We start from the raw sequence: 20,471 nt of genomic DNA on the forward strand, positions 1-20,471 counted from the left end.
CGGCATTCGCCTGAAACGATTTAGGGAAATCACGGAAAACCTAAATCAGGATGGCTGGAGACGGGATTGAACCGTCGTCCTCCCGAATGCGAGGGAGGGAGGGGGGGAGGGAGAGAGAGGAGTAGTAGTAGTAGTAGTAGGGGGGGGGGGGGGGACACAGGAAGACAAAGTGTACAGAGATATCAAGGTACAAATACAGTAAAGAGGTTCAAAAGGATGCAGGATGCGTAAGTTATTCAAAGGTGAGAGATTTGCACATAGTGTAGTAGTGAGGAGAGCTATATCAAACCAGTCTTTAGACTGAACATCTCAGCAGCAGAAGCAGCAAGGTTAGCAGCAGCCATTATACCTCCCGAGGAGATCACGAATGTAAAATTAGAGAGATTAGAGCGCGCACGGAGGCTTTCAGACAGTCGTTCTTCCCGCGAACCATACACGACGGGAACAGGAAAGGGAGGTAATGACAGTGGCACGTAAAGTGCCCTCCGCCACACACCGTTGGGTGGCTTGCGGAGTATAAATGTAGATGTAGATGTAGATGTATTAGTAAAAATCTTAGTGAGTTTCAGGAAAGATTAAAAATATAAATAAGCCATGTAAATTAGTATTAAAATAATAAAAACACAGAAATAAACTCACTATTTTTGCCAAGAAGCTTATTTTTGATAACTCCAGATTGTCCTTCATGAAGAAGTTTCCCTGACTCCAGTGGCACATCCAACTTGGTCGAAGCTGCCTCTGATGCTGAATACAATGTAGCATAGGTACCAAGGAAGAGAATAAGCACCCCTGTAAACAGTACTGCCTGAAAACCACAGCATTCACAATTAAAATCTGTAAAAGGCAAATCAGTCAAACATGTACCATCATCAAGTAATCTGCATCTCCATTTACAATACGAAATGCAACAAAAGCTGAAATTGTTCAAGTAGGCACAGTTTTAGGATTCTGTTAAAATTTTTACAACTACTCGAGCGACCTTATTCGTGGAAACGGTGAGAGCAATGCTAACTAGCTGCTGTTATAGAAAGGGTGAATAACAGAACCACATTTCATCATTAAGGATTCAGTCAAAACCCTATGACTGGTGTTTACTGATAACCAGAATTTCCAGTAATGATATTTTTGCTTTTATTTAAGGAGACCACCACTTTTAATATGAGAAAAATGCCATTCATTCGAAGTAGCAGTAGCCAGTTACCACTGTTCTCACAATAAGATGACATGCTTGTTGTAAATTATTTAATTGTTTCCCATACATCACACTGCATTCCCACCTTCCTCCCCTTTGTCTCCATCCCTTATTCCTGGTAATCACATTCACCAGCCTCTATATTTTTGTCCATATACCATAGTATTGTGAATCAGTGTTCACTTTATGCACTTTTTTTCATTTTTATATTAATGAACTTTTAATCTTTGAATACAATTTAATATAAAAAACTTTAACTAATATCTGATCATATTGTGTAGCACAATATGTTTAGGTCAGTCAAACAGTGGGATTAAGGAGTTATACCCATGTGTTTACAGTCTAAAACATTCAGTACATCATTACATACTATTTCTTCTTTTCTAACCATACAACATTGAAGTATCACAACAAGACGATTCTGCAGCATCCAACAAAGATGCAATTGTGATGTAGGCGACTTGGTATAATCGATATATACCACAACGCCAAGGATTTTACATCTTTGAAGTAACTGGCACTGTAATAATATTAAGGTTGTCCATAGAGGGCACAGCTATCACACATCGTAATTCACTGTTTTTATTCAAAATATAAATAAGTTGTAGATACAACTATTATCTGTTAATCAGATATTTAAATGAATCAATTTTATGTTATTAGTGTATTTCCTACTTTTATACTTTGACGAAGGCGTCATATTATGAACGCTGATTGGCAGTTACGAAGTAGTGTGACAGGAAGTAGGCGGAGCCTCTGCATATTTAAGCTCATGCTTAGCACTCATAACCATCAGTTGACTGCACAGCAGCAAGGAGAGCTCCACCTACCAACCCAAAGGAGCCAATGGGTATAACTAATTTTATTTTATTTTGTTAAAAAATTTTGACATCATTAGACTTTTTCATTCATTTAAAGATTGGTATCTAGTATTTCTTAAAATTTATTCACAGGTCTGATGATGGTTTTATAGAAAAAACCGAAACCGGTTACTCATTAAAACAGACATAACGTGATCAAGACTGAACTTTAATCTAAATATAACAATTAATTGGTCACTGAATTCCAAAAATGTTTACCAAAATCTTCAAATCATCCTATACCTTTGCAAATAATAGCCATCGTGCAACTACAGGCTCTCATTGGTGTGTGGACTGTCTAGTCAGTCTTAAGTTGTCTGATAATGTCCAAGAAAGCTGAAATATACCTCACAATAAAATATAAATAGCTATTGTGGAACATCAATATCATGCATTTCAGTTTTTAATATAGCTAAGTAATAATGGCATATTCTATTTGGAAACCAAAGTTAGTCTCCCTGAAATTGGCATGCAGATTCTTTTCTCTTATACTCAGTAATTCAAAATTGATACCTCCATTTATGAAGATGATTATGTCATAATATATTTAAAAACAAAGATGATGTGACTTACCGTACGAAAGCGCTGGCAGGTCGATAGAAACACAAACAGACACATACATACACACAAAATTCAAGCTTTCGCAACAAACTGTTGCCTCATCAGGAAAGAGGGAAGGAGAGGGAAGGACGAAAGGAAGTGGGTTTTAAGGGAGAGGGTAAGGAGTCATTCCAATCCCGGGAGCGGAAAGACTTACCTTAGGGGGAAAAAGGACGGGTATACACTCGCACACACACACACACACACACACATATCCATCCACACATATACAAACATCTTGCTTGTGTCTGTATATGTGTGGTGAATATGTGTGTGTGTGCGCGAGTGTATACCCGTCCTTTTTCCCCCTAAGGTAAGTTTTTCCGCTCCCGGGATTGGAATGACTCCTTACCCTCTCCCTTAAAACCCACTTCCTTTCGTCTTTCCCTCTCCTTCCCTCTTTCCTGATGAGGCAACAGTTTGTTGCGAAAGCTTGAATTTTGTGTGTATGTATGTGTCTGTTTGTGTTTCTATCGACCTGCCAGCGCTTTCGTATGGTAAGTCACAGCATCTTTGTTTTTAAATATATTTTTCCCACGTGGAATGTTTCCCTCTATTATATTGATTATGTCATAACATATACTCATTGGCTGCTTTTACTGTAGTTGAAGCATTGCTGTTTTATATATTTAGATTTTCTTTTTCTGATTTATGAATGACACATAAACATGGTGGCATTACAAACGTAAGTTAAATTACAGCTGTGATGCAGCTTTAGTAGTCACCAGTAACAGTACAGCTATAAGAGAAAGGACAAATGGGAGACACATGACACTACATGCAAAAACAAGTGAGAAACTACACAAGAATCAAATGTGGTCAGTTGCTCAATACAAACAGAGAAATGTCCAAATTGATGGCCTCACAAAAAGCATAAACACTACTGCTTGTTTTTTATTTGTAATAAACCTAAAGAAGTTCCTGTGGTGAATGTTGGGCAGCAAATATAATGAATGCTAAGTAGCAGTATAAATACCTTAGGCTTCACTCAATGTTGCTACACAAAGAGGCTAAGCAGCTGACAGGTCTGTGACAACATGCAAAAGTACGTATAATTTCACATTTCGGCACAATGGGCTGGAAAAAGTGCCAGCTGTGCGAATAAGAGTTCGTTACAGAAGAGAGTCTGGCAGCTGTGTATCATCCTTCATCTTGTGGGCTCTTATCGATGCTCCTAGAAGCTTCTCTAAGATTCAGGAACACATGTGAAAGTGAGAGTGCCTTCAAATAGCAACTGAGTTTGTTTTCAACTAGGGAGGGGGAAATGGAATACAAAATAAGTGCTTTCATGCATAGTACCAATAAGGATACCAGAACAAGAGCAGTAGCAACAGCTAGTCATCAGCAGTGAACAACAGTCATCATCAGAAGCCATTGCCACCATCGCAAAATGAAGTTTTGATTGCCAACAAGTAACAACAGCTTAAGTTCAGTCCATAGTGCTTGATAATGCTTGACATCCATCTATCCACAAGAGGAGGTGGAGATTCCCACTTGCCTCTAAATGTTATTTAGAATTACAAGGTTGAGTACATGGGTGCAAACATTATCTATAACATCACCATTTGATTAAAATAAGTGGAAAAGTTAACCTCATGACACTTGTTTCCAGAGAAGTCACAGAACTGTAAATCAGTTGCAAAAACAATAAATAGATTGCAGTTCTTAGCTGAACCGTGACTTGTGCATTCTATGAGCAATCAACCAGAGAAGAGTATATGTAAGGCAGAACAGAGCACTTAACAATATGCATTCAGGAATCATGGCAGGCAAGGGAACAGATAGCAACTCCCTTCTGATTAATTATGAAATTGCTTTTGTTACCCAACATTTTCATTCTTAAGTCTTTCTTAACCTTGTCATCAACAGTACATGAGAAAACTTTCTCCTTCTCATTCATTACACTCTGCTTTGGTAGTTAAATCAGCCTACAGCTGCTCAATCTTGACCTATATCAAGATGCAGTTATGGATTATCACTACACCCCATTGGCAATACCAGTTGTTATGAATGTTTCACTACTACAACAACTAATAATAATGAAATGAAATGAGCGTATGGCATTGTTGACCAAGAGGCCCCATGCGGGGGAGTTCGGCTGCCGTATTGCAAGTCCTTTTTTTAGTTGACGCCACTTCAGCAACTTGCGGGTCAATGACGATGAAATGGTGATGAAGGACACACAACACCCAGTCCCTTGCCGGGAATCAAACCCAGGCCCCTGTGTGGACACTAATAATAATGATTTGGTGTGGCTCTACGGCCTGGAGCAAATCTTTCTATTGGACACCACTTCGGTGTCTTGGATGTCCTTAATCTATTCCGGTTATCCAACCGGGAAAAGAGGATCTACAGTTCAACATGGAATTCGAACCATATGTCATTTCTGGAGACTCTTCACATCATGGAGAGATGAAGGTTACATTAAAACACAGACCAAAAAATCTGTTGTCTGATCAGGATTCAATCCCATGACCTCTCGGTTTGCAGACAAGCACCTCATCACTAGACTACCAGGTCAGACATTTCACTTACTGTTCTGCACACCAAACAGTGAACAAGACGAATTAGTTATCACAGAGAACTGTCATCAAGGGACTGTGACATAGAACGGAGGTCACTGAATCCATGCTAGGAGGAGACTATAATGTTATGGTCAGATAGGAATGTCTTCCAGACTCTTTAGACTGTCAACTGTTTATAATTGTCATTAATAGACAAATAGTGTATTTACAATCGAGAAAAATAAGCCTCATATCTGTCCGAGTGTGTGGTTTGGTATTTGAGATGTTTGTTTCCTAGATCTGTATATTCCATGTTAGAAAATTAATGTTGAGAATTACATGCCTATGGCAGAAACACTGAATTCAGCCTATTGGCAGCAAACAAGACAATATGTATGTGGACTTCACACACAATGCTGCATTACCCCATTTAGCCTAACTGAGCACCTGAAATAAGTCAAGTTGACAGCCCTGCAAGAAGGTTTTTTTTTTAGACCCACTGGATTTTTCCCTTTCAGAATACCTTTTGCAAAAATAATACTCCACAAAACATCATTTGAATCCACTGGCATCCAAGATTATGAAGGATTGATAGCAAGTCTTCAAATGAAGCACTTGTGAAACTGAATTCTCAACATCCAGTGACATATGGCACTGTACAACACTATTGTTTATTTTGAGAGATGTATATGGGGCCTGAAGATGGCGTAGTGGAATGCCGAAACTGGTAGTTGACAAAATTAAATAAAACAAAATTGCAGAATTTCACTGATGTTGACAATTAATCGTAGCTCGTGTCATGAGGTCTCCCCAGCCAGTGACAGCAGATATCACTGTTAAGTAGTGCGAACAAACAAATAGGAAAAGTTAATGGTTTAAATTAATATGCAAATAGTATGGCTACAAGCAAAGCTAAGATTTCACAAATAATATTGGTCCTTTTTACATGTGTTACCCTTTAGGATATATCAAACACAAATATGCTAGTAAAATTTTACATACTGACAGAAATGGCTGGTCTTCTGGGCCCAAAATTTTTCTAAGTGGCTGAGCCTCAAAGTGTTAAGTTTTGAACGCGAGGTAAACGATCTGCTATTTAAGAAAATCATCGGACCTTCTCACACATAATGTAATTCACCTTGTGTAAAAGGAAATTACTTTGAAAGTAACACTTCTCAAACCATCATTTGCAATACTTCCCAACGACCTGTTACAAACAAGTCCATTTGAACAGTTATCAGGGTGACAGAAAACAGGTGTTACTGTGCAAGCATAACTACAGTAATGTAGGAAGCCCGTGCTTGGTGTTTTCTCCGTTCATATGCCTTTCGTCGCATTTTCGTTCGGAACTTTGTGTGTAGTGGGGCATCATGTGACCATGTGCAGCACTGCAGCATGTTGTTTGTTTGGAGGGGATTTACAGAGTTAGTGCACTTAGGGCAATTATTTTATCATATCCTATATGGATAAAGAGTGCAAAATAAGAAAGCAGTCCTTGAATAATATTCATTTCGAAACTAGACTATACACCTCAAGGTACCTTAATATTTTCCCTTGTTGTGGCTTTAATATAGATCTTTTTTCATTCATGCTCTGCAGTACTGTTTCCTAACATTTCCCATCAGGTTTACATCCACACAGCACTGCAAAAAGCTAGTAAGCACGAATACAAATTTCTTACAAAAAAAAACTGTTGTTTGTATATGCCAGAACTAAGGGCATTAAAAATATAAGTTTTTCACGACTTTTTCAAATGGTATAAAAAATCAACAAGGTTTCTGTGAAGCCAAGAAACTGTATAACTGGCAGTTTATATTCTAATCCAGGGTAAATATAAAGCCTTGTGGGGAGTTATAATGATACAACACAGTGTGCCGCCAGTCTATAATTTAACGAAGAATGACACATTGTAAATTTAAGACTAAACAACACAAATTCAGAAATAACGTCAAGCCTACAGGAGACAGCAGACAAGTTTTGAATTATGTCTTGTGATAAAAAAACATTGTGTTTCATGAAAGGTAGATTCGTAATACCAGTACTGTATTATCTCAGGCTTAGTTTCCTATTATGGCAGTATGCCATACATGCCACAAGATGAAAATGTGCACTTGAAATTCTACCAACAGTTGAAACATGTCAGTAGGTGGAATGAAACACTTCATTTCAAATAAATTAACTGTCTGTGCAGAAAGGATTAATAAAAACCACGTTTCTTCAGCAAGCCAACAAAACTAACTTCATTGTTATGCACGATGATTAGCTTGAGTGTCAAAAATTTGGAAATAAAATAAAATCGTAAGACTGAAACTAACAACATATTTTAGTCCTCTGTAGTTAACAGCCACATTTCAAGTAGCCAGAAGTGGGAGAAGGCACTGCTCACACGTGACTTCAGCTCTGCGCTTTCTGTGAGCCCACTGGCAACTGATCAAGCAAAACTAATGTAAACACCTGTGATATCACGCTCATCAAAAGCAGTTTGTTGTTACAAAGCACTGCATAGTTTTCGTCATAAAGCCTCTGACACATTTTGTTGTAGGCAGATGCTTGAGTGTGCACTGTGTTTTGTTGTTGTAAATGACACACTTTCTTTGCAATTTAAGTTTTATTTTGGTGTTTTTCTCTTGTTTATGTTTTATTGTGACAATATTATTCTGCAGTAGTGGGCTTCTATAAAATTCTTTGTTAGAATATCAGTTTTTACCAGTCAATATTAAAAAAATTTAACTGAAAACTGAAACAATGAAAAATTCTCCTGGATGAAAAAGTTCCCAGGTTTTCTCCCAGATTTCCCGGAGCATACACACCTGTCAATCCAGTCACAAATTTCACTTGGATACACGATATGATTGTATAAGGGCCGTTCAAAAAGAAACGAGCCAGAGGCATAATTACAGAAACCAGTACCTGTATGTTAGAAGTATTGACACTGGCTGTTGAGACAACTGTCCCACTGTGACACAAGGTGGTGAATGGTTGTCTCATAAAATTCCCAGGGCTGCGATGTTAACCAGTTCCGCACGCACAGCTGGATGTAGTCATCCGATGTGAATCAAGTACCCTTCAAAGCCTTTTTAAGGGAACCAAAAATGACATAATCACAGGGAGAGAGGTCCGGACTGTACAGAGGGTGGCTGAGAACCTCCCGTTTGAATTTCTGCAGGAGCGCCACAACTGTGTTGGCCGTAAGAGGCTTTGCATTGTCATGGAGCAGAATGACCCCACAGGTGAGATTGCCCAGTCGTTTTGATTTGATCGCTTGGTGAAGGGTGGTCAAGGTTTGCATGTAACGCTGGGCATTCACTGTTGTCCTGAGCTGCAGCAAGAGAATCACAAGGGGGCCAACTTGGTCAAAGAAGAACATCAGCATAACCTTTCCTGAAGTCGTGTGGATGGCCTTGGCTTTTGTTGGTGGTGGTGACCCTGGATGCTTCCACTGGAGACTTTGTCGTTTTTATTCTGGTTCGAAGTGATGACACCATGACTCATCTCCAGCCAGCCCTTCTTGAGCATAGCGCTGCATATGATCAAGACAGTGGGCCGTTCAACATGTTTTCTGGTGTGGTTGAAGATTGTGGGGCACCCATTGGGCACACACTTTGCATATGTGCAGTCGTTCCTTCATTATTGTGTGAACACTTCCGATGCTCAATTAACCACGGCGGCTATGGTTTTCACTGTCACTCGACAGTCATGGGTAATGAGTGCATCCACCAGCTGGACAATGTCATCGGTAAGGAAGTGTGGTTCTCCAGACCGTGTATCATCGACTAATGACACCCATCCTTCCCTGAAGCACTTGTGCCATGCCTTGACCCTTGCAAGGGACATGCAGTGTTCACTGTACACTTGTAACATTCGTCAATGAATGTCTGTTCTTCCTACTCCTTCCGGTGTCAGAAAACAAACAACACCTCTTTGCTCTTCTGTTGACGCCTCCATGTCTCTGTTCGCAATGCAACTGGCAGCGTTGGACGATTGATGCACGTTGCTGCTAGCTCTCTATAGTCATGTGACATGCACACGTGCCCTCTGGTGATGAGCTGTGAACTTCCACGCTCTAGTCAGAACCACACCTCATTTCACAAGCCATGATATTACCCTCCTGTCATCGGTTTGCACATTCCAGAGTCTGGCTCATTTCTTTTTGACTGCCCCTTATACTTTTAACAGTAAGCATAGGTGTGGTACCGAGTCAAATGCCTTTCAAAAATAAATAACTACTGCATCTATATGACTGCCTCGATCCAAAACTTTCAGTACATAATGTGAGGAAAGTGTGAGCTGGGTTTTACACATAGATGTTTTTGGAATTCATGTTAGTTGTCATGGAGAAGGTCATTCTGTTCGAGATGCCTCATTATGTTTAAGCTCAGAATTTTTTCTAAGATTCTACAACAAATCGATGTCAAGGATACTGGACAGTAGTTTTGTGGCTCACTTCCGTTATTCTTCTTGCAAACGAGTGTGATCTGTGCTTTCTTCCAACTACTGGACAAGGTTTCTTGTTTGAGGGATCTATGACAGATTATAGTTTGAATAGCGGCTAACACAGCCACAAATCCAGAGTAGAATATGACAGGGATTCCATTGCAGGGTGTATATGACCCGGGACAACAAGGAAATCCAGGAAAAACATGGGAACTTTTTCATTCGGGAGAAAACCAGGAGAAACCCGGGAATTTTTTGGAATTCTGGGAATTTTTCATTGTTTTAGCTTTCAGTTAAATTTTTGTAATTTTGACTGGTAAGAACTGATTCTCTAGCAAAAAATGTTACTGTATCCTGCTACTGGAGAATGATACTGCAACAATAAAACGTAAACGAGAGGAAAAAAAAACTTTATTAGCAAAGGAAATGCACCATTACCGTGCATGCACAAGCATCTGCAAATAGCAAAAATATGTCAAAGGCTGTAGAGCGAAGACAATAAACTGCTTGCTATGAGTGTGACATCACAACTGTTCACATTAGGTTCGTTTGGCCAGTTGCCAGCGGGCTCATGCGCATGCGCAATTGACTCGTGTATGAGCAGTACCTTCTCCCGCTTCCCGCTACGTGAAGTGTGGCTGTTTGCTGTATCGGCAGTAGCAGCAAGCAGCCAAATGCAAATGAGAAAAATTTTTCTCGCGCACCCTAGCTGCCAGATTCGCGCATGCACAGAGTTGCCTGAGCTATAGTGGGGAGGGGTTAGTCTCCACGTGACCCATGTTTGCGTTAAGTTATCTTCTGCCATGTATGGCATTATGCCATAATAAAGAACCAAAAATGAGATTGTACAGTACTGGTACTCCAAGAAAATTTACATCCCAAAAACCACACTAAAACAGCTTGATATCAGATGAGACCTACTTCATTGTGAATCTGGAAAAAACCAATGTGCACTTCAAGCCGAATTATGCATTTTAGTATGGTTTAAGAAATTCCAGTGCTCTGCGGAGTATCCTCTGATGCCCTGTTTTTTTTTATGGTGTAATGTAAGCTCTCTTAGTGCTTTATACATATGAAAATGCGGGTTTCCTACACCACTACAGCTGCACACGCACAATAATGCCCATTTTCTGGTGCTTTATGGCAACTACTACATCAAACCTATTTCTAACCATTTCCGGATAGTATTGTGAACAGTGGTTCAAAAAGCATTACTTTCAAAATAAATTTCTTTTCACGAAAGATGAATTACGTTATGTCTGGGAAAGTAGGATGAATTTCTAAATCACAGAGCGTTTAAAACTGAACGCTTTCAAGACCAGCCACTTACAAGAATTTCGAGCCCAGAAGACCAGACACAAAAAAAGATTAATATTACATGTGAAAGCTTAGCTTCCATTGCAACTTGTTAATCTTAGAGACCAATATTATATGTGAAAGCTTAGCTTTTCTTGTAGCTATACTACGTATATTAATGTAAACCGTTAAGTTTTCCTCTTTGTGTGTTCACGCTACATAACCAGTGATCTTGCTATTGGCTGACTATAACACATGTCCTATTTTCTGAATATCTGCTGTCATAGGTTGGCGAGATCACATGGCATGAGATATGATTGAATTACAAAAGGACATAGCAATCACGGTTCCAATGCTCCGGAAACTAACGCGCTTTGTTTGGTGCAATCCGAATTTATACTTTTGTAATACGAAAATATGCAGCATATATGCTGCTGCAAATCAAAGGTCTGTCCAAAACTTCTCTTCCCTTTTTTCCATTAAAAGTCTTTCCAAAACTTCTCTCCCCTGTCTTCTCTTTTTCTTCCGGGATGTTCTATGCAAGTGTATAAAATGTTAACCATTCAAAGGATTGATAAGTTCTGCCATTCCGAGGGAAAATCTACGGAAAACCTACTGTCACTCATCACAGAAAAAGTGTATTTTCACCTGGGAAAAAGCATATTTTTTAAATGGGATATCCGGGAAAAATCGGGGAATTTTTTTCCTTGTCCCCGTACACACCCTGCATGGGGTCCTGGAGCTTCAACTACACTAACACTTATTTCACTCACGTTTCCAGTGGTACAAGGATTAAATTGGAACAGTTCTCCTAAATTTTCCCTAGTAGGGATTATTTGAAAATAGGTTTAAGCATTTCAGCTTTTGCTTTGCTACCCTCAATTTCAGTTCCTGTCATTTCCTAGGGATTAGACACCAACTTTGGTGCCACTAGCCGTCTTTACATATTGACTGCCCACCACTAATAAAACTGCAATTTCCACAATTGATTTCTGGATGATTTAAGTCTCCACCAATGATTACAGTATGATTGGGAAACTTATAAGCAGTGAACTGAGATTTTCTTTTTGGTCACATCAGGAGAAGAGTCTGATGGGCGATAGAAGGCTCCAGTTATTATTTTATGTCACACCTGATACTGGGTGTTGCCCAAACAACCTCATGTGCAGCTTCAATTTCTTTCTCATCGGATCTGAGTGTCTTGTCTACTGAAACAATTACACCACCTCCGTTTCCTATTAGCATATCCTTTCAATATAGTTAAATTTTCCCCAAAAGTCTCACTGCTATCAATGTCAGGTTTCAAAAAGCTTCCTGTGCTTTGGGTTATGTGAGCTTCCCTGCATTTCTGGAGCATTTTTAACTCTGGTACTTCATTGTGAATGCTTTGACAGTTAACCAATAAGGGTTTAATACTCTCACCTCTTGGAAGCATTTCTTTCTATTTTACACTGATACTTCTGTGTTGCCTACAACTCTTGTTATCTGGATTGGATGCAGAGTCCCCTAATATAAAAAATCCTTGTATGCACCTCACACACAGTCAGTTACCTAAGTAGCAGCCTCCGATGTGTACTGCACACCTGACCCGTTTGTGGTGACCCTACCATTCTCAACCCTACGGTGCAACTCCAGGAAGGCACAGCCTAGATTGACACAGAACCTTCGCAGTCTTTGGTTCAGTCCTTCCCCTCAACTCAGAAACAAGAAGCCATGACAAATTCTGGGTGTAAAGCTGCAAACTGTGAGCTTCATTAAATCTCCGTGCAGAAAGTTGGACTTCTCAACCTTCTCCGCCAGTTGCTGGAATGACCCAAGAATGACCTCGGAGACCAGACGACAGGCATCATTTGTTCCAATGTGTGCCACAATCTGCAGCTGGTTGCACCCTGTTCCCTCAATAGCTGCCAGAACAGCCTTTTCAACATGTTGAATGAGTTCCCCAGGCATACACACTGAGTGCACTTAAGTTTCCTTTCCCGTCTCTTGCTGCCATTTCCATAAGGGAAACCATTGTTCATCCGAACTGCCGATGATTAATAGACCCTTACCCTTTTTCGTTTGTCTCCTCTTGACATCAGACAGAACAGGTGAAGTGAGTCCCACTGTCTCAGTTTCACTTAAAGAGTGCACCTCAAACTTGGTTAAGGGGATTAGTATAATACCCCGAATCCTCCCTACTCCCAATCCACCCTGTTCAGGGCGCCTAGGCCTACCACTGAAATGGTACTCACAGTCAAATGGATTAATAAAGACAGATTCTATACTTCCTGCAGCAGAGACAGGATCCACAGATGAGGATAGTACTTGAGGTACCTTTGGTACTGATATCACAGGTACATGGAACTCAAGGTGATTTGCAGCCACATACAAATGCCAACCAACTCATCCCATGTTCAAGAAAAGCATTCACTGTGAGGCTGCCTTTTGGCTCATGCAATGTACACACATCAGAAAAATTTTTTGCATCACCTCAGCTCCGAGAGTTTTAGAACCTGTACAGAAAATTGGACCAGAGATCAACATAAACACCATTTCTGCCCTTTTTATTGCTCATGAAAACCACACATTGCATGTTGTACAATCATACAGCGAGACCTTCAGAGATGGTGGTCCAGATTGCTGTAAACACCGGTACCTCTAATACCCAGTAGCACGTCCTCTAGCAATGATGCATGCCTGTATTTGTTGTGGCATATTATCTACAAGTTAATCAAGGCAGTGTCGTTCCAGATTGTCCCACTGATCAATGGTGATTTGGCGTAGATCCCTCAGAGTGGTTAGTGGGTCACATCGTCCATAAACAGCCCTTTACAATCTATCCCAGTCATGTTCAATAGAGTTCATGTCTGGAGAACATGCTGGCCTCTCTAGTCGAGCGATGTTGTTATCCTGAAGGAAGTCATTCACAAGAAGTACACGATGGGGGCGCGAAATGTCATCCATGGAGACAAATGCCTCACCAATATGCTACCAATATGGTTGCACTGTCGGTCGGAGTACGGCACTCATGTATCGTACAGCCATTACGGCACCTTCCAGGACCACCAGCAGCGTATGTCGGCCCCACATAATGCCACCCCAAAACAGCAGGGAACCTCCACCTTGCTGCACTCGCTGGACAGTGTGTCTACGGCATTCAGCCTGACTGGGTTGCCTCCAAACACGTCTCCGATGATTGTCTGGTTGAAGGCATGTGCAACACTCATCGGTGATGAGAACGTGATGCCAATCCTGAGCAGTCCATTCAGCATGTTGTTGGGCCCATCTGTACCACGCTGCATGGTGTCGTGGGTGCAAAGACTGACCTCACCATGGACGTCGGGAGTGAAGTTGCCCACATTGCAGCCTATTGCCTACAGTTTGAGTCGTAACACTACTTCCTGTTACTGCACGAAAAGCATTATTCAACATGGCGGTGTTGCTTTCAGAGTTCCTCTGAGGCATAATCCGTAGGTAGTGGTCATCCACTGCAGTAGTAGCCCTTGGGCGGCCTGAGCGAGGTAGATCATCGACAGTTCCTGTCTCTCCGTATCTCCTCCATGTCCGAACAACGTCTCTTTGGTTCACTCCGAGACGCCTGAACATGACCCTTGTTGAGAGCCCTTCCTGGCACAAAGTAACAATGCGGACACGATCGAACTGCGGTATTAACCGTCTAGACATGGTTGAACTGCAGACAACACGAGCCGTGTACCTCTTTCCTGGTGGAATGACTGCAACTGATCGGCTGTCAGATTCCCTCCGTCTAATAGCCGCTGCTCATGCATGGTTGTCTACATCTTTGGGTGGGTTTAGTGACATCTCTGAAAAGTCCAAGGGACTGTGTCTTGTGATACAATATCCACAGTCAGTGTCTATCTTCACGAGTTCTGGGAACCAGGGTGATGCAAAACTTTTTTTGATGTATGTGTTGCAGGTCAATGAACAAGTAACTTTGAACTAAGCCTACTGATTACCTTTTAATCCGTTCAGCTAAAAAATTACTAATTCCCTGTAAGAATTGAACCAAATACACAAAACATCTGTCAACTCAACAGAAAAACCTATGGTACAAATTACTAGTTTGGTTAGTCAATCATGATAAATGATATATCTAAAAAAAAGATTAATCATCAACATTAAAGAGCAACACAAATGAAGAAAAGAAGAAGAATAACACAAGAAAAAATAAATGTGTGCCCCCTAGTGAAATGAACTCACAATTAGAGAATTAGAATTTTACATCTGTACCACCGATCAGTCTCAGTGTGGTTTCCATACAGATCTTCACAACTATTTACAGAAATATTTCCTATTCACAAAGTTACACATAGAAGCACAATATCTCCCCTTGCCATACAGCTAATTACTACAGATAAATCCACTCGTACATGCAACATAGGATTGAGTTTTGGAGTGGGGCATCTGCAGTTTAGGCTGATACAGTATACAGGCTCCAGAAGAGGGAAGTTAAGAGTAAATGCCACTGTATGTGAATATCAATTCTGTAGGGACTATTTTACTGGTTATAATTCACTAACTGTGAACATTGTGCATGTTTGTAAAATAATTATGTTCATAAAAGAGAAAATAGCATAATGCACCATATAGCGGAGACACTGAGCTGCAGATACGCATAACAAAATGACTGTCACAAATACAGCTTTCAGGTCTTCGTCAACACACACAAACACACACACACACACACACACACACACACACACACACACACACACACAAGACTGCCACACTGTGGCAGTGCGGCTTCAGTTGCATGACTGCAATCACGTGAGTGTGGGTTGTGTATGCGTGAGTGTTTGCATGTGCGTGCACACACGCACTTGTGTGTGTGTGTGTGTGTGTGTGTGTGTGTGTGTGTCTTCTGTTTTTGATGAAGGCCTTATAGGCTGAAAGCTTTATTTATGACAGTCTTTTTGTTGTGCCTATCTGCGACTCAGCATCTCCGCTAGATGGTGAGTGGCAACTTTCCTTTTCATAATATTGTTTGAAAATAGCATAACATACAAATTCATCATTATGAGACATGAAGCAGTGATAATTATCACATGAGGAAAAAAAAAAAAGAAATAAGAAACTTTTTAGTGGAAGTAAGTTACTACAGGTTTCCGAAAACTGTACAGCGCTATATGGAAATATTTTTTTGGCTTTCATGGGCAAACGTTTTAACATCTGAGCCATTTAGGCATGGCTCACAACCCACCCTTACAGCTTCACTTCTGCCATTATTATTCTGAAGACAAGTGGTAATATGTAAGTAATAGCATTTTGTGTGCATAATCAAATTTTGTTGGTATTAACATACCTGTGCTGCAAGTCTTTCACTGGAAGCCTTTGGTGAAACTCTGATGAAGGCAGCAGCAGGAAAGATCACACAGATGATAACACCTATTGTTGATCCAACAAGTCCCAACACAAGTTCTATGTTAGGGATAAGAAGTCCAACACCAAGTGACGCACCAACTAGAAAAATTGTGATCCATTTGAATCGATTTTCTGGAATATGACTGCTAGCACCCTCATGGTATACTATGGCCTACAAAATAGTGAAATTACAAGAGTGTTACACAATATGAAAGAGCATAATTAAGTGAAAATAACATTACTTTGTTTCCTCCACACTTAAAATAGCCAATATCAACAATTAATAGTGATATAACAGTAACTATACACTTGCCCCATAGTTTCCATAAGTTTCATAATACTATAAACAACACATACAAGAACAGAAGAGGAATGAACAAATATCTTGTAAAACATGAGAAGAAAAACTTTAAAGAAATGTTGTATACCTGTGGTGAGTTGCAAACAGATATACGAATGTCAAAGGGAGGAATGTTAAGAGCTCACCCTCCTACTGATATCATGGCTTTTACAGATGACAGCACTAGCAAAGTGGAATAAAGATAGGAAAGGAAATCAGCTATAAATCATTTAAGGGAACCAATCCCACATTCCTATGAGGTGATTAAGAGAAATAATGAAAAACGTAAATCTGAATGCATTGTGCAAATATTAAAAATTTCCTTCAACATGTATCAATACTTTAAATCCTAATCAAAGACAATGTCTGGCACATTTTAAAGTGTAATTTCAATCAGTAGCAATAGCTGGCTGTTTTATAGATATATTCTACACCATACCTCCTAAATATATATGCAAACTATCAATTCTTGTATAAGACGTACATTAATTTAAGTGTGATGTTTATTACATATTCAAAATGTGCTGATGATTTCATTAAACATACCCTTTCATTCAGTAACATGTAGATGGTATACATTACACAGGAGGTTTCTCAAAACAATTCAATATTTAGAATTTGAAAAAAGGACTACAGAGTGGTGGGAGGAGGAGAGGGAGGAAAAGGGAGGGAGGGAGGGAGGGAGGGAGGAAGGAAGAAAGAGGGGTAGGGGGGAAGGCTATATGGTTATCACCTACTGCAGATTACGAGAAGCTACTGCAATGTTACTGCACAGTATTGAAAAACATCTGATTTTCATTCATTAATTACACAAATACTAACCCTGCGAAACAGTAAAGAGTAGAGGCTGGCACGGCAAGGGAAGATGACAAGTGGGAAGCTTACAGCCACTGACAGGACAAATCCCAATTTGAAAATCTCACTTGAAGTCGTAGGCGCTAAACTCATAAGTATGTTACCTGTAAGAAAAGGATTTAAAAAAATCTTAAATGTAAGTATCTTATGAAAAATAACATTAAAGCTAGGACCTTCATTCAGTTAAAATACACATTTTAAATGTTTTAAGGTTTTGAAATTAAGTGAACATGAGTAGAAAACATTACAAACAGAATTCCTTTGTAAACAGTCTTTTGGTTCTAAATATTTATAATATGGATAGAGAAAAACCTATTCATGAACTGATAGCAGATTAAAACACGTAGAGAGGCATAAAACTCTAGCTTTTGGGATCAGCAGCTCCTTTATCTGGCCAAAGAGACGAAAAATGTTTCTCTCCTATCCTCTGTGGTAATCCTCCTCCGACTCGGGGTCATGGGTGACTAAATCCTGTGACATTTCTTATATCCTTAAGCCTCACCAGTCTTTCTTCCTCTAACTCCTTCTTCTTTACTGCTAAAATAATAGTTTCCTGATTCCAAAAGATAGCAACTTTAAGCCTTTCTGTAAGTTTCAAACTGCTGCCACTTGGTGAGTTGCTTTGTCTCTTTCCACATCATAAACATTCACAATGTCTTTAATACTCAGCAGAACCACAAATTTACAAATGGTCAAAAAAATAAAAAAATAATCTCACAAACTCACCTGTAAAATTCTGGGTACAAAATGCAACATATCCAAAGAAGCCAACACAAATGTAGACTCCGGTGCACATATTGATGGCAGCCTTTATAACATCATTCATGCGGTCCAGTGAAGCATTATAAAGAGATTCATAAATTTCAAATAGTTGCCTGCAAGTGAAAGGCAAATATTTCTTTAGTGAGTAGTTGAGTGATGTATAACAAAATAAACAAACAACTCTGAGGTAAACTTAAGTTATTTTGCAGAAACCATGTGAAAATGTTATTTAAGGCTTTTAAAATGTTTCATCTATGTTAAGTAGGGGAATTAAGCATACTTACTGATAGTTTGAAACACTACGAGTGCATCCTATATACTATCTCCACATCAGCATTATGATACAAATACTGCCTTGTCTGCTATTTTTATTGTTGTTTCACTTATTTAATCAATACTTGACTGCATGAAAGAGGACAACTTAGAAAGAAATACATATAACATTAAAAACAAACTTCCAAAAACCATGCTACAAGAATGAAACACTGGACTTTAAAGCAGGAACATGAAGTAGCTTTTGGTTCATAGTAAGAACTTGTCAGATAAAGGTATGAAGCAAGAGTCATTAAAGTAGTTAGAAAGTAATTACTAAAAATTAGCCGACTAACCAGACAGGAATAAAAATAAAGGAAGGAGTAATGGTAACCATTCATCATATGGTTGAGGCAACGAGCTGTTGACATGCCCATAACCATGATTTAAATTGTCACTAAGTTTTCAGACAGTGTTGTCCTTTAGAGCTAACAAACTAACAAAAATTCAGCTACACTGTCTCAGCACTGCAGAAGGTGCTCATCAGACTCTAGTGACAGATGCTATGAGGTTGGTGTTGTGCATCAGGGAGAGATTTATTGTTAAAAGTTGAAGAATGTACACACCAAAAAGATCAAGCAACATGCTACTTTCCCCTACAGACACATAATGGTCATGATGGTACAATCAGAGATGCCTGAGTTCACATGGATTTTTATCTGACGATTAATATTCATGCAGACCATTTGTGAACATAACACGAGAGGAAGTAAATGACAGGACACAGTAAGTAGTCTCTGTCACATATCATAAGGCAAAACTACGTAACAGAGATGTAAATGTAGATCCTATTTCCTCAACCATTTCAGCTGGGAACTCCCCATTTGCACCCCCCACAGATTTAGTGGTAAGATGGCCCTGTGCACTTAAGAAGTGCAATATCGACAGAAATTGAACATCAGTTGTGCCTTGGTTAAGTGGTTATGATGTTGGACTGTAAACTGGACGAGTTGTTTTCAAAACTCGCTCGTGGTTTTTATTCATTAATTTTTCTTTTATTTATTTTTTTTTTTTTTCCTCATAACATTACAAACTGTCTGTCCGGTCCCTGAAACATTTGTTCCCTTTCTGTAGCCTTGGCAGTGTTATACTGTACACTGATATATGAGCCATATGGTAAAAATAGATTACCATAACAAGTAAATGTGAAAAATAGGGAGAGCAGGTGAGATACCACCTAGACATGTCACAGAAATGAAAAACACAAATACATGGGTGTGAACTCCATTACAACAAAGGAAATCAAGAGTCAAAACTTCCAAAATGGAATGCACCTTCAAAAACGTTAAAAACATATGTTTTGACACAGAAACTGTGTGACTGTGAAACTGTTACATTCATTTGTTCCAGCTTATGTGGGTGTGATCACATTCATACAAACACCTAAATTGGGCAAGAAGTCATATCTCACTCACTTACCAGTCATACAAATTAGATGCAGTGATACGAGATTCCTATCATACGACTCACAGACTGTCACTAATGCCATGTATGACACACCAGATGCGTTTTCCAGAGAAGGGTTTGGTTGGCTTGTCGCCTAGCGTCATCAAATGTTTGTGGTTCCCGTTTGAAAGCCACTTCCTTTTGGCTGTGACAGGGTAGTTGTGCAGAATCAACTGTCATTATAGGTTCCTACCTTACACCTCACTGTTGCAAACTGATGTTGCACTATGACACAGACACCAATTTCAATACAGCAAAAAAATGGCACGAGGGAGATCTGAACACAGCTAACCAAAAATCTGAATACAGAAAGCAGTGGAGAAAAAAGAAGAAAGAACTGGCAAGAGGGAGGTTTGAACATGGCTCGCCGCTTCGCAGTCCAACACCGTGACCACTTAAACAAGACGCCATTGCTGTTTCAGGCTGCTCTACAGTGCACTTGTAGTTCTTGGACAGTTCACTGTTTCTATTTTGCTTTTTTGTTCACAGTCCAGTACACCTTCTTC

At 39.6% G+C, this 20,471-nt stretch overlaps 1 protein-coding gene across 1 annotated transcript in view; it reads right to left on the bottom strand.

The window, feature by feature from the left end:
* LOC124606905 (putative sodium-coupled neutral amino acid transporter 10) overlaps nucleotides 1-20,471 on the bottom strand; it is a 79,241-nt gene that overhangs the window by 35,285 nt on the left and 23,485 nt on the right. Inside the window, exons 6-9 of the mRNA XM_047139008.1 lie at nucleotides 18,172-18,320; nucleotides 17,413-17,549; nucleotides 16,192-16,422; nucleotides 640-805 (exon numbers count right to left, since the gene is read on the bottom strand). Coding sequence (XP_046994964.1) covers nucleotides 640-805; nucleotides 16,192-16,422; nucleotides 17,413-17,549; nucleotides 18,172-18,320 — 683 coding nt within the window. The remainder of the gene's footprint in view (nucleotides 1-639; nucleotides 806-16,191; nucleotides 16,423-17,412; nucleotides 17,550-18,171; nucleotides 18,321-20,471) is intronic.

This window comes from Schistocerca americana, chromosome 3, assembly GCF_021461395.2.
Source record: "Schistocerca americana isolate TAMUIC-IGC-003095 chromosome 3, iqSchAmer2.1, whole genome shotgun sequence".
NCBI lineage: Eukaryota > Metazoa > Arthropoda > Insecta > Orthoptera > Acrididae > Schistocerca > Schistocerca americana.